This window comes from Mus musculus, chromosome X (genome assembly GCF_000001635.26).
Source record: "Mus musculus strain C57BL/6J chromosome X, GRCm38.p6 C57BL/6J".
Taxonomy (NCBI): domain Eukaryota; kingdom Metazoa; phylum Chordata; class Mammalia; order Rodentia; family Muridae; genus Mus; species Mus musculus.
Genome location: NC_000086.7, coordinates 51,386,247 through 51,401,536, shown reverse-complemented (window position 1 = coordinate 51,401,536; position 15,290 = coordinate 51,386,247). Strand labels below are relative to the sequence as shown.

The 15,290-nt window shown below is 41.7% G+C and overlaps 1 protein-coding gene across 7 annotated transcripts in view; it reads left to right on the top strand.

Moving 5' to 3' along the window:
• Hs6st2 (heparan sulfate 6-O-sulfotransferase 2) overlaps positions 1–14,900 on the top strand; it is a 295,069-nt gene extending 280,169 nt beyond the window's left edge. For 4 of the 7 annotated variants that reach the window (NM_001290467.1, NM_001077202.2, NM_015819.4 and 1 more), the window contains one exon: positions 11,176–14,900. In NM_001290467.1, the coding sequence (NP_001277396.1) occupies positions 11,176–12,067 (892 nt within the window). In that variant the 3' untranslated portion in view covers positions 12,068–14,900. The remainder of the gene's footprint in view (positions 1–11,175) is intronic. The other 3 variants (XM_006541516.3, XM_006541519.4, XM_006541518.3) reach the window with 1 other exon arrangement.
• Positions 14,901–15,290: the final 390 nt, after the last annotated feature.

Below are 15,290 nucleotides of genomic sequence, written 5' to 3'. Positions count from 1 at the left end.
GTCCCAGTCATTTAATAACCTGTCATGGCCAACTGATTCCAACTTCAGGTGTCCTTTATCTCAGCAGGCTGATTTTGTTCCTGGTCTATGGCAGCTGAAGCTGTGTACAAGAGTTTGGGCTCAGGGCTTCTATAAAACTGCCTGATAATCAGGACCTGAGTCTGATTTTGAAGGATGGCTGACTTGAACCTTTCGGCTGAATATCCTTATCTATATAACACCAGCAGCAATGCTAGTAGCTAATACTTTTCGAGTATTACCTTCTAAGCCCCTCAGCTTCAAAGGTCACAGGAGCCTCTGTTCCCTCCATAGATGTATAGGTTCCTGAGTCAGATGTCACTGAGCTCTCAGTTGTATTATTTCCTAGTTGAAACACAGAGCATGTTGTGTTCTACATTTTGTGTTGGTCAATAAAAAGGCAGGGCAGACACATTGGATTTCCGGGTTAAGAGATTATAGGAAACTAGGAAACATCATCTAAAGAGTGAGACATAACCCATAGCAACCACAGAGAGTCTGCTTAGAAGACTCCTTGCCTGTTTCTGATGCCATGGGTGTGAGATTTCCACTCTGAACTCCCATTTCCACTCTGAACTCTCAACTACCCATTTTGGCATTGGAAGAAGGAATAGATCCATTTCCTATCACTGGCATCAGATGCCTACCCTCAGGGGATGGCAGGTTGGCATGAAATTTCACATGCAAATAATAGAAAGACTCAGAACCCTGAGAAATACCATATGGGTAAGAAGGGGTTCCTGGAAGGGAAGTTGGGTAGCCTGAGTTGGTTAATAAATTTGCAAACTAGTGTGCATGTGACTTAGAGAAATTATATCCTTCATGCCCCCTACCACTCCCCTGGACTACCTCATGTGCACACTACAGAGGGCTTTTTCCAAAAGTTCTCTCCACCTAAAAAACACTTGGAGTATTAATGAACCACAACTCACAACGTAATTTTAGAATGCAAAAGTAGAGGTGGTGGGGAGGTGGCGTAAAGCTTTTCATGATGCCAGGCAATTGAGTGGATTCTGGATAAATCCTGGTGAGCACGGCTCATAAAGCTTGGAATTTCACATCTTGTTAAAAAAAAAAAAAAAAACCTCAAGCTTTCTCACTGGTTGCAACACCGTTTAGATTTATGTACTTTGCAACCTGTGGGGCTTTGGGAAAGAGGGGAATTGCTTTCTTAAAAGTGTTAATACCCCCATGGCAGATTATGTGAAGAATGCTTTCTTGAATATGAATTTAGACATATTAGAAGTCTTTCTTTTCCATAAAGGAAAAAAATTGAATTATTGTCTGCTCTGTAAAACATGTCGCCATGCTTCAGTTTTAGTGGAGGGCATTTGTGCTCTGATGAAGTTTCCCATATCACAGATAGATAGGCCCACTGCTAATTAGCTAGAGATGGGAGATCAATTTGTTAAAATGTTACTTTACACACAGAGAACTGTGCTCCAAGAGGAGCAGAATACATCCATGTGTTTCTTAAAGACTGGGAAATGTCTTGAGACACCTGCCATTAAGAACATTTGTTGTTGTCTAGGTGTCATAGAGTATGCCACACCAACCTAGATAGTATAGTACAATGTATGCCTAGGCTGCATTTTCATCTTGGACAGCTATAATATGTGAGTTTCATCTTTGACAAAAATAACATATCTTATATGGTGGGAATGAGACCTTCAGCCCGATTCCAGGTTGGTTTGCTGTTCAGTAGATGCTCCCTTAAGTGACCATAGTAAGTTTCAGTCATCCTATAGCTCTGGACAGGATAGGCCCTGTCCCATTTGGATTCCTGGGTGAAGCAAGGCAAATGATGGGCCCAGGGTATTAACTTGAAAGGGTAAAGTAGAGAGGGGTTCAGCATCCACATCATTTGAGACTGCCAGTGCTGAGAAGACAATGAAATGAAATCATGGGTATCAATGCTCTGCATCGCTCACTATCTGCAACTGTGATGGCTCACTCTTTTCACTAGATAAAGCTTGACTACAAAGCCACAAGACTGTTGTGGCAAATGTACCAAAACCAGAACATCTGAATGAGCGTCCACCCGCTTCAAAGTACTCCCCTCGCGGAGCCCCACTCTTCTTTAATGAGGTTGCTGCCACTGCTGATCACAGCGCTTATGGAACTCCTCTTTGGGGACTGCCAATATATGAGGCACACAAGAAAATCAATTCAAACAGCAACTGCGAGTCCCATTAGAGGCATATTTGCTTTTAATTCAATTTACTGTACTTTTATTTAGCCTAGGCTTACATATTAATGTTGTTTGAACTGCAAGTCATCCTGCTTGCTTGGACTTTGTTATTTACTTGCACTGAGAGGATCAAAGCACTTACTTTAGACCTTTTTAGCTGAGCGTGGGGACCAGGCTTTCAGCATTAATGACTCAATCACATGTATACCCCCTACCGTCCATTCAGTTTACTCAGGACCACCAACTACAATTCCTGTTTTTCTATCACTCTTCATTACTCTAAAACCAAGGGAAGGTGTGGAAAGGTTGAGCTTTCAGGAAAAATATCAGAAGCAAGCTCTAGGTATAGTAAAATTTTGCTCCTATTGATTTGGCTTAAGAAACTGTTTCCTTTCTTAAATTAACTTTTTATTGATCACTCCTATGTTCTTAACTGCTATGAGTTTGCTGGCCTTCTTCCATTTTTTTTAAATGGCTTTGATATTTATTTCCTCTATGGCCTGTGTAGAAAAAAATCTTATGATGGCCTTTTGTGAAGCAGTGAACCCAAAGAAAAGCCAATGTTTACAGCTTGATACTAGGAACTTTGTTCAGGGAATGGTTCCTGGATGGCTCCTGACAGAAATGAACATGCCCAGAGACTCTCCAACCAGAGGCCCGGGGTTTCTTTCTCTTAGGGCTTCACTTGGTTGGAAAGACTTCTGGTTGATGACACCACACTTAGGCCAGACATTCCTAGCTCCACTTTATCAGCTCCAAGAGAGCTCACTAATACATAGGCTTCAGAGCCCTGAGACCCATGCTTTGGAATAGTGAACAACTCAAAAAGTGTCTAGAGCCATGGTTCCCAGCCTGTGGCTCACGACTCCTTTGGGGCCAGAATGACCCTTGCACTGCATATAAGATATTTATATTATGGTTCAGAACAGTAGCAAAATTGCAGTTATGAAGTAGCCACAAAAATAACGTTATGGTTGGCCGTCACCACAACATGAGGAACAGCATTAGGAAGGTTGAGGACCACTGCCCTAGAGCATGGCGGTGGGGTGCTAGGGCATCACATTTGAAACCGCTCCTTTCAGTTCTTCTCAAAGCTGGAAGTCCTAGGGTTTTGTCCCTGAACTGGAATGGGAAAAATAGCTTGAGAAATAACCTTAGATTATGTTGTTCCTCTCAGTGTCCATTTCTTAGTGCATAAGTGACAGGCACAAAGCACTCCTAGCTATAAGCCTATGGCGAGGAAGTGCCATTCTCAGCAGCCAGACCTTTCTCCTTATTTGGAGTTAGTGCGTTCTTTAAAAGTCAGTTGAATGCCCTCTCCATTCTCAAGGGCTCTCAGCAACTTGTGGCTTCTGGGTAAGGCCTTCCATCTCTTAGGACCTCTGCTCCCCCTGCTTCTAAAGTGCAGGGCTTGAATCAGACGATGCACTGCTGCAGTGATTTCTTCTCGCTGGGACAATGCCAAGCTTCAGTAACTTACAACTTAGGTTCTTATTGCAGGATAAGTAAATGGTGAAACAAGGAGGAAACTGTGGTTGTTGCTTTTTTGCTGTCTTCCATTTTAAAACCCATGATCTTCCCAACTTCCTTTAAAGAGCCCTACTGCATAAGAAGTCAGGCACAGCAGCTGACTATAACCACATCTTAAATGCTCCAGCACCAGTACAAAATGGTATATCTGCTACTAAATAGTGACATCTAGTGGCTTTCCAATACCAAGGGCTCTGATACACATTTTCTTGTTAACCCCATACCCCACAAGCTTTGCTGCTTTGGCTGCCTTCATTCAATACTCTTTCATTAATCACTTACTTTATGTCAGACATTATGCTAGGCCCAGAGGAGCTCATATTGATAAACAATACATATTCTCTACTCTGCAAAGGGGAAGACAGTATAATCACTAGACAATCATAGCATTCTGTAGTGAATGTTCCAATAGTAGCTTCCCAAGACAACCACGGCAGAGGCAGGGAGCTTATTTTGTCCTGAAAGGTTTCATGGAGGGGAAAACCTTTGAGTCGAGTTTTGAAGCGGTTGTTGGCTTTTTTTAAAAGGTGGTTTATGAAGGACAAATCTATGTCATCTGAATGAGTGGGTACACTATATACAAAGGCAGGGGCCTTGTGGAGTCGTTGACTATGATAAACTTGAAAAATGAAAAGTATTTTTATATCCTTGAAGCATAAAATGTAGAATGTAATTTCTCAACTGTTGCCATTGAGGGGTGAATGATACTTTGTCTTACGGTGCTTGGCCTTGTAAAATGCTTAGTGAGATTCTAGAGTCGACCCATTGAAACCCAATCCTAACTGCTCCTTCCAGTTGTACCTGTCCAAACATCATTTTTTCTACTGCCAATACCCCCCGAGTTAGCACAGAGAAGGGTGTGCTAATTGGAGATTAGACTGGACAAAAAGAAAGCTGGGCTTCTTGTCGCTATGTGTAATGCAGAAGACCTGGGCTTTTATACTTTTTAGAGTGTCTTATGGGAAGGACTTTTTTTTTATTACTTACTTTCTTTATTTACATTTCAAATGTTATCCCCTTTTATAGTTTCTCCTCTGAAAACCCCCTATGCCCTCCCCCTGCCCCTTCTCACCAACCCACCCACTCCCACTTCCTGGTTCTGGCAGTCCCTACACTGGGTCATTGAGCCTTCACAGGACCTAAGAGCTCTTCTTCCATTGATGACTGACTAGGCCATCCTCTGCTATGTATGCAGTTAGAGCCATGAGTCCCACCATGGGTACTCTTTGATTGGTGGTTTAGTCCCAGGGAGATCTGGGGGTACTGGTTAGTGCATATTGTTGTTCCTCCTAGGGGCTGCAAACCCCTTCAGCTCCTTGGGTCCTTTCTCTAGTTCCTTCATTGGGGGCCCTGTGCTCTGTCCAATGGATAGCTGTGAGCATCCACTTCTGTATTTGTCAGACACTGGCAGATCCTCTCAGGAGACAGCTATATCAGGCTCCTGTCAGCAAGCTCTTGTTGGCATCCACAGGAAAGGACTTACTGCAGAAAGACAGGTCAGATGTATTTCATGTGAATTGTGGAAGTAGTATGGGGCTGGATGCATAAAAGTCCCCTGGGATGCTGCTGTAGCTTTGATCCAATAGAGAAGTGATAAGGGCCTGCCACCTACCAAGATTCAGGATCAGCAGGATTTAGGGAATTGTTTAGATATAAATAATTCCTGAGACAAAGGAATCATAGATTACCCTTGAGTTTCCCACTTACACAGAATTGTCGATGGATTCTCTTGTCTCCATGATGTCTTAACAATGTCTAGACATCGTATGTGTGGAGCAGGCTCACAGTACGATAAGCCCAACAAGATAGAACATACTCATATAAAAATTATGTGGTGTGAGCTTGTTCATCATAGACTGGCAGCAAACACCAATAGCAGCCAGAATCCATTGTGAGCTAGTCTTCCAAGGACCAAGAAATCTACCTGGGGTGCACAGGGTTTCAAATGTGCATGCTGGAGGCAGATGTGGTGGTGGTGCATGCTTGTAATCTGACTGCCGATGAGGCTGAGGCAGGAGGATCATGAGTTCCTGCTCAGTCTGGACTATATAGTGAGTACCAGACCAGCTTGAGCATTTTAGTGAAACCCTGTCTCAAAAATATATATATATATATTAAATATGTATACCTCATTTAGACCACAGTTAAAGACCCCAAATTCAGCCCTGGGTTTTATGTCTGGAACATAATGGGTGTCATATACAAATGATTGAAGTACATTGAAATTCTAGGGTAAAGGAAGAAAGTCTGGGCAATTCTTCCCTAACTCGAGATGTTGTGTTCCTTAGGAAGGACAGGAACAAGGCTGGGACTAAAGACAAGCGCAAGGCTGGGGCTATTTCAGGTGGTTCTTTCTCATCTCAGAATATTGCATTCCAAGCACATTCTGCAGTTATCTCAAAAGCTACAAGCAAGAAACATGGGAAGATTGGGTTAATCCAAGGCCACCTGGAGGGCAGCTGTCTTGAAATAGGAGGTGGCCAGCTGTGGGCTGCCTGCCTTGTGCCACTAGAAGTACCATGGGCATACACATGCCCTGAATGACAAACAGACATTCTATTAACCCAGGAAACTGATGGAGAGTCATAACTCCAATTTCACAATGTGAAACCTGTTCATTTTAATTAAGTGACCCATTTGGTGGCAAGACAATACTGTCCAATTATTACTGAGTGAAACCAAGTGTGTATGATTTTCCTGGGCATGAGCTTGCCTTGCTCTTTGAAAATTAAACCAGTCTGTTTCACAGTACTGGTTGGGTTCATATCAATCTGAAGGGAGATTTCTAGCAAATACCACAGACCTGCAACACCTTGTTCTATTTTAATAAGTGCCTGGATGCAGACATTGCCAACAAGAAAAAAGTATACTGGCAGAGCAGGGGGATGTAATCAGAATCCAGATGCATTTTTGAGAGGATTGGGTTTCCTTTAAAAGGAAGAAATTAAGCAAGGTCATCAGCAACCGACATCCATCCAGGATGGACTGGATTTCAGAAGTCCTCATCAGTTTCCTGGGTTAATGAATGTCTGATCATTCAGTGCACCTGTAGACCCATGATGCCTCGAGTGTCACAAGGCAGTTCACCAAGGCAGTGTCACAAGGCTGACCACCTTCTATTGTGGGGCCAGAAAGATAGTTCAGTGGGTAAAGGCACTTACTGCCAAGTCTAATGGCATGAGTTTGATCCCTAGGACCCACATGGTCCAAGTATCCTCCGCCTGAAAACTGTCCTCTGAATTCCACACAGGTGCCATGGGCATGCACCTGGCATAGGTACATGCATTCATGTACAGATACACAGAGGTAAACAAACAAATAAAAATACATACATACAGACAGACAGACATAAGTGGTGCGTATGTGAAAAATAGAAAAATTCTTTTTGCTCTATCAGTGGTTTGTCATGGCCTCCAAAAGGCTAACTGCAATTTGATCTGAGGACACAAGAACAGAAATGCTGTCACAATGAGGGAAGTTGCTTTCTTGACATTTGTTAGATCATGCCCAGAGGCCATGTTCAAATAAATTGGAATCTAATCAGAGGCAAACAACAGGGTGGTAAGGACCTTAAAGTAATACAGAGAATAGGGAACAACCACAGAGCATAAAGAGAAGCGTTGGGTCCATAAAGCTGCCGTCAGATGCCTAATTCTAGGTTGCTTGTCTGAATGTGTAAGTCTACTTCCCACCCTCAAAGTTATCCTCCAGAAACCTAAGAAGCACCTTTCATGTAAGCTCCCTCTCCCTCTCCCTCTCCATTGATTTTTGTCTCTGTGACAGATGCGTATGAATCCCATACCATGGCACCTACATCCTGTCTCAACCTGACCGCCAATCCCTCTCCAGTTCCTGCCAGACTCCTCTGCTGCCCACTATTTTTCCACGAAGCAGGCTGCTTTACACTTCTGTGCCATTCATTGTTCTTTCCCTTCTGTCTCTTCTTCCTTTGTCTCATTCTTCCTTTAGGCAAACCTAAAGATGCCATCAGGGTGCTATCCTCACATTCTGTTCTTGCTTCCATTTGCTAGCCTGTATGTTGTCCTAGGTTCCCCAGACTCCTCCATGGTTCTCTCTGCTTCCCTTGGTTCTTTCTCCACAGCCGAGCATAGTAGGGACCAAGAGGGAGCAAGTACACACTGCTGGAATATCTATCCATGTGTCTGGATTTATTGGCTTCCTCCAAATCACTTATTGGCTATTTCCTTTCAAGTTCTTTTGTCAGAATACTAAACATCCTACATCCTTAGTCTGGCAAAACCTCCAAGGTATTATTAATTTATGTTTGTTCGTGTGGATACTCAAGCACATGTGTGTATGAGTGCCAAGAAGTCAATGTCTATGACTTTTGAGACAGGGTCTCTCAGTAAATCTGGATATCACTGACTGGTCTCATCTGGCTGTCCAGTGAATAGTTCCACACACCTCTGCCTCTACAGTTGTGGAATTACAGGCACATCCTGCTACACCTGGATTTTTATGTGGATTCTGGAGATCTGAGCTCAGGTCCTCATGTTTGCACACCAAGCACTTTACCAGCTGAGCCTTCATCGTGGACCCTGATGGAGTGTGTTTACATGGTTTCTAACCTCTGTCACACAAGGTGACTTCGAAGACCAATGAACACTCCATCCGCACATTCTCAGCTGCATTAGGTGCTCCCAATTGAGCCCTTAGGTCATTGAGAAGGTTTCCCCTGAGGACTGGGCTATTAACATAATCTTAACATAATCTCCAGTATTAGGTACCTGGATCTCTCTCTCTCTCTCTCTCTCTCTCTCTCTCTCTCTCTCTCTCTCTCTCTCTCTCTCTCTCTGTGTGTGTGTGTGTGTGTGTGTGTGTGTGTGTGTGTGTGTGTGTGTGTGTGTGTCAGCAGTAATATTACAGTATGGAAATTAAGACTTCTCTCTGTCCATGTCCTCATTTTATACTGGAGACATTTGATGCAGAAGCTTATGAAATTCCCACAAGTGTGTGATCTGAGGGACTTTTAAAGTACTGTCTCAGTCCCTCTTTGTTGCCTTTTAACTCTTTTCCTTTGTGGTTAGTGCTATTAAAATAATGACCCAGACACTCCTCCTGGTGGTCCTCTACCTGATCTGAAAGGATAAGCTTGGAGGAGGGAGAGCCACAAACTTGCCCCGTAGTGCACTCTAAAATTTGCCAAAAGATGTCAACATAGATTTAAACCAGCAGAACGACGAGGGTGGGAGGGCTGTCAACTAGTCATGAAGGGGACTGCATTGTGAGGGTTAACTACCCCCTACCTAACCCCTGCCCAGAAGCCCCCATTACAGTGTATGACTGCCAAAACTGGTTAAAAGGTTAATCCAAATGTGTCACTGGATTAAATAAATTTCTTTTTCCCCCTAACAATCAGGGTAATTGCCACTAAAATCTTGCCTTGTGATTTGCATAAAGGCTCCATAAATACCCTCTGAATGAACACAAGAATGAATGAAAAGTAAAAGTAAGAGTGGGAGGAGAGAGTCCATGGATATAGTGCTTATCTGAATTCCTAAAGGATGCTGAGAAACAGAAACTGCTACTCTACAATAATGGGTATTTTCAGAGATACATCTTAGTGGCGTCGGTGGCATTTCAGAGATAACATCAGTTACGTTGTAGAATAGGTTCAGAGAGATAAATGAAGATACTTTTGGCCTATCCTTCGTTCCTACTCCCAGATTCTGTGCTTGATGATTGTTGATTCCATGAAAATGTATAAAGTGGTTTTTAAAAACAAAGAATACCTTCCTGTGATATTTATAAGGCATTTGTAATATGATCAACCGTTTTTCTGGGATGAGGCATGTCCCCAGCCCTGTCCTCCCTCATATTTGAAATGGTTCCTTAAATAAGCATTTAAAGGACTGCAAAGATTCTTTTTGAATCAGACGCATCGGCTAAAGTGCAATGTTGGAATGTGTGGCACGGTTATAGAAACACAAGGCAGAATTTGCATTCTAGAAAACCCTTTAAGTAGAAATACAAATAAGACACTGTAATTCCGTATGAAAAGTCTAAGTATATAAGTGCTATGGCAACACGGGGCAAGAAGGAATGCCAGTAGCCTTGGCTTTCTACTTGAACTAGACTTGAAAGGAATATCATCTAGTCCTCTCTGTGTCCTTCTCAAAGAACAGGTAGATGAAGCACTACTGGTATCACATGACAGAGACATGCCAGAAGGCCATGAGTCTGAGTTAGGAGAAACCTTGCCTTGTTCGATAGGCCAGGTAGTTGAGAAGGTCCTCTCTGGGTCCTTCTCAAATGACAGCCACAATTCCTTCAGATAAAAAGGACAAAATCAGAAAAGTTGCCAGACATTCTCTGAGTTTCCTTTAAGAACTATGAATTCTCAGTATTTATTGTTGCTTTCCTACCACAAATATACTCCTGCAATGACCTCATCCTTCATCTACATGAGAATGGTAATTCCTGTCTCACAAGAAGCACAGTTGTGGGAGAATTTCTCTCTTTGATCATGCCCAACCACATAGACCTTGATGCATCTGGGGTGTGGGCCACAAGTATAGGTATGCTATGTATGTGTTTGAGTGTGTCAGCCAGTAAGTTCAAGTATCTACTAGACTGCTGTTTATGGAGAGAACTTTATCTATTTGTAACTCGAAAAGAAATACAACCATCCAGCAAAGATTCCACCATTCTTATTCTTCAGTGAATGAAGAAAAGGGATAATTTGGAGCCTGGGGATGGTACGGTGTAAACAAAGACTGAAAGGAAAATAGATGCTTGCATATATGCCATTGGCAGCTGCATGCCTATTTTCATCCTTGACTAACCACTGTATTTATTTCTAGGGGCCCTGGGATGCTCTGCCTGTCTCTCCCATTTTTCCAACGTACGAGCCATGATATTCTGGCGATAACTAGAATAGAGAGTATCATGTCAATAGTTTTAATGTGATTTTTCTTTCTTTTTTTTTCTTAACATTACCAGATTAGACCATGTTATTGGAGAAATGTTTGTACATTGTTCATAAGAAACATTGGAATTTTAGCTCCTTTATCAACTCCATTTCACCCTCATAAGTCATTTGCTTCAATTGAGTCTCCATTTTGTGATTGGTTTAATAAAAATTTAGGGTTTTAGAGTATAAAATAAAATTGGGTTGCATACTGGACCAATAACATCACTGGGAAGAGAACAAAGTAGGGCAAAACATGACAAGGTTGTTATCCAGAGTCTTTTTCATGCCTGGTGTGGATACGGTGTCAGGAAATTAGATATCTGGTCAGACTCGCTGGATAGAAAGAGGGCACCACAACATAGTTCACAGAACAGATGCCACCACCTGTCATTCCTCTGTTGTTTTCCTTAGTGACCATGAACATCACCTATGCCATACACCTTCCTGACTGCACTTATGTCAGGCGCACTTCTGACTATTGTCCTTTATGCTTTATCCATAGGAACTTCCATTACATTACCATCCTGAGAGACCCAGTGTCACGGTACTTGAGTGAATGGAGGCATGTCCAGAGAGGAGCAACTTGGAAAGCATCCCTGCACGTCTGTGATGGAAGGCCCCCAACCTCTGAAGAGCTGCCCAGCTGCTACACCGGTGATGACTGGTCTGGATGCCCTCTCAAAGAGTTCATGGACTGTCCCTATAATCTGGCCAACAACCGCCAAGTTCGCATGCTATCTGACCTGACTCTAGTGGGATGCTACAACCTCTCTGTCATGCCTGAAAAGCAAAGAAACAAAGTCCTTCTGGAAAGTGCCAAATCCAATCTGAAGCACATGGCGTTCTTTGGCCTCACTGAGTTTCAGCGCAAGACCCAGTACCTGTTTGAGAAGACCTTCAACATGAACTTTATCTCGCCGTTTACCCAGTATAATACCACTAGGGCCTCTAGTGTTGAGATCAATGAGGAAATCCAAAAGCGTATTGAGGGACTGAATTTTCTGGATATGGAGTTGTACAGCTATGCTAAAGACCTCTTTCTGCAAAGGTATCAGTTCATGAGGCAGAAAGAACATCAGGATGCCAGGCGGAAGCGTCAGGAGCAACGCAAATTTCTGAAGGGAAGGTTCCTTCAGACCCATTTCCAGAGTCAGAGTCAGGGTCAGAGCCAGAGCCAGAGTCCAGGTCAGAATCTGAGTCAGAATCCAAATCCTAACCCAAATCAGAACCTGACTCAGAACCTGAGTCACAATCTGACTCCGAGTTCAAATCCCAATTCGACCCAGAGGGAGAACCGGGGAAGTCAGAAGCAGGGCTCAGGCCAGGGACAAGGTGATAGCGGCACCAGCAATGGCACCAATGACTACATAGGGAGCGTAGAGACATGGCGCTAACTGGCACTCAAAGGCTTGTGCACACTGCTTCCCAAAGCATCACCAAAAAGATGGCGTGTATCTTACAAGATGAAAATGTCCAAACACATCCTGCTTCCTTCATTTGGGAAGTTCAAAAAAAAAAAGTGTAGACGTTGCCTTTACAGTTGCCTTTTGATTCAGTGTTATGCTGTGTGTGGGTACAACAAATCTCAGTGTGTAATTAAATTGTCTGTTTTGGGATGAACTACTTCTGAAATCCAAGAGCCAAACCAGACTCACCAGAAATTGCAGCTTAGATATTTTAAGACGTTCTTAAATTAGGTATGGGAGACACAAAGAAAACATGAAATGTGGCCGTTTAAACTTATGGCTAAGAAACAGACTTTAAGTGATTCCGGATACTCTGTTAAAACTCAGTCTTGAAAGCACCCCCCCTCCCTGCAGGGAAGTATAAGTAAAAACATGAACAGAACTAAAAGACACTCAAAACTGTTCATTTCCTTGTTTTAACAAGGAGCCTATTTAAACAGAAAAACAACTGATGATAAATTTTGCCAAACTGTAGAAAATAAACAATTTCTCACTTAAATGTAGCTGGGTTTATGTAAAAATAATGGCTTTTCAAATAGATCGGGATTCGTGTCTTGTAACTTAACAGATGTTTAAAATTTAGAATTTTTCTACCTTCTGCTGATTAAAAGGTTTTAAACAGGGTATATCTCATATTAACAAAGCATTTTTTCCAAATGGAATACCAATGGAAAGATCCAGTTTCCAGATGGTTTCTGGGCACTGTAATTCCAACAATTTCGATCTTTTTGGCGCTGCTTCTCATTCACTTTAAGGCTTCTCCGAGTTGTGCTCATTCCAAATGAATCCATGTATAGAATTTTTCTTCTTCATCTAAACAACGTGTTGCTAAATCTCTTGTGCTATTTAATCCTGGACTAAAGTCAGGACTTTCTATAGAATTGTCTTATCAATGTCTGTGTAGTAAGGTCCTTAAGAAGAACTCTCAAACAGAATAATTTGTCTCTTAATATTGCTGAAGTTATTATTCTTCATCAGATTGAACTAAACCTGAATGTGAACTGTTAATTATCTTGTTTATTGTAATGTTTCCAGTTTGGCTGGCTATTTCTGGCCCATGGTTCTTTTCTTGTATTGACAGATTTGTACACAATAATAAGAGCAAAAAATTTTCTCAAAGACAACAGTAGACTAATCATTAAGATAGCCAGAGTTGCTCAATAACACCAAAAGCTGCCTCTTGATAATTGAGGGGAACACTTCTACCAGGATTTTGTTTGTGAAAGATCAAAAATAAAGAATGTTTTGCAGCGAAGCTAAGTGTCAGGGACGTGCAAGTAGAGGAGAATAGTTTGATAGTCTGCATCTGTGAAGAGTATTTTGATGGTTTCAATTACAAATGGAACAAAGGAAGAATTATATACACACTGTGTTGTGAAATATCATACTGCTTGGCAGTTTACACCTCATGGTTGTTGCTACACTTCTATAAGAGCTTACATTAATCCCTTGGCTTTCAATCAAAACAAGGTGACCAGAAGTGGTATTCATGCTTTCAAGAGGGACATGCTTAGAAATATGATCATAAAGTCACATCTGTCATAGTCTGCCCAAGTGCATGACCTGGTTTCATCTGTAATAATATGGCCACAAGTTTGGCAAGAAGTTGAGTATCTGGCTCTAAAGAGATTTTCTTGACTCTGAGCTCTGTGACAATATTTGCAGCTTTTGTTTTGTGGTATTTGCAGTGTTGAGAATGATGATACCTAAAAAAAAATCAAAAAACAAAAACAAAAAAATGAAGAAAAAACAAAAACAAACAAAAAAAAACTGGAAGGAATTTTTAAAAGCACATCTTGAAGTCAAAGTATTTGGTGTACATTGTGTTCTTGAAAACTTCTGTAGATCACTATGGTATTTCAGTAATTTTAGTTTTAATTGAAAATGATTGTTCTTAAAACTGACAGTGTTGGAAAGCAGGACGAAGTCTGAGCCAGTGGAAAAGCTCATTACAGAAAAAAAAAAGTGTTATTGCTGTGGTGTGCATGGTTTGCAGAGATTAAGTGCATTTTCTCTGTCTCTACTGATTATTGTATATAGAGAATGTTATAAATATACATTTTTGTCATCATCATGTAAATCCCACGATTTCAAACTGTAAACATCTGTTCAGTGGTGTAGCTTTACAAACTGTTCACTGATTTTGTGTAATTTATCAATAGATGTGAAATAAAGTTTCAATTGCAGGCTGTGAGTAATCTCATGATTTCAAGGTTTATAGCCAGTAGACATTGTGATACCATAAACAAACCAGAACAGGAATCGTTTCAAAGACAGTGTTTTTCTTTACACTTGACAGCTAAGTATGAAAATGAGATGGCCCATTTTAATACTCATGCTGAAATGGCCTTAATTTGGGATGCTTTTTCCTTGGAGGCCATGATTTGAATAAAACAAAATTGTTCCTGAAATAAGGTTTGCCGTGCAAATGAAGTGAACCCACGTTCTCATTTAAAGTGTATATAGTAGATGCTTTCATATATCATAGAATGCACAAAGGGAAAAAAATAGCACTCTTAATTACTTACCTCCTTTTATCCACAAGAAAAAGGTTAAAGGTAAGCATTAATATTTTGGCCTTGGGGTCTGGAGCAGTTAAGAGCACTGACTGCTCTTCTGGAGGTCCTGAGTTCAATTCCCAGCAACCACATGGGAATGAACCCCAGCTCACAGCCATCTGTAATGGGATCTGATGCCCTCTTCTGGTGTGTCGGAAGATACCTACAGTGTACTCATATAAATAAAATAAATTTGACAAAACAAAAAAGTATTTTGCCCTTGACCACAGTTTTCTCTAATGATATACAACATACACATTTTCCCCAAAGCCTTGGGGTGAGGATTGTGGGTAATACCAACTCTTGAACAGTAGTCAAGAGACCAACCTTGGGGCCTAGCTCAATTGTAGAATGTTTAACATGGTTTCCAATTCTAGCACCACACACACACAGAGGTCACCAAAAGCTCTTCTTTGTATGAAGGTCCCATGCTTCTTGGGGATGGGGGTCTGGATGCCTAAAATGTCTTTGTCTGTCAGTTACTTTTTTATTGGAATTATTAACTTACAGTATTGACTTACAGTTCCACAGATTCCATCATGGTGTGGGAGGCACAGCAGCACATACCAGGCATGGCAGCCAGAGCCAGAAGC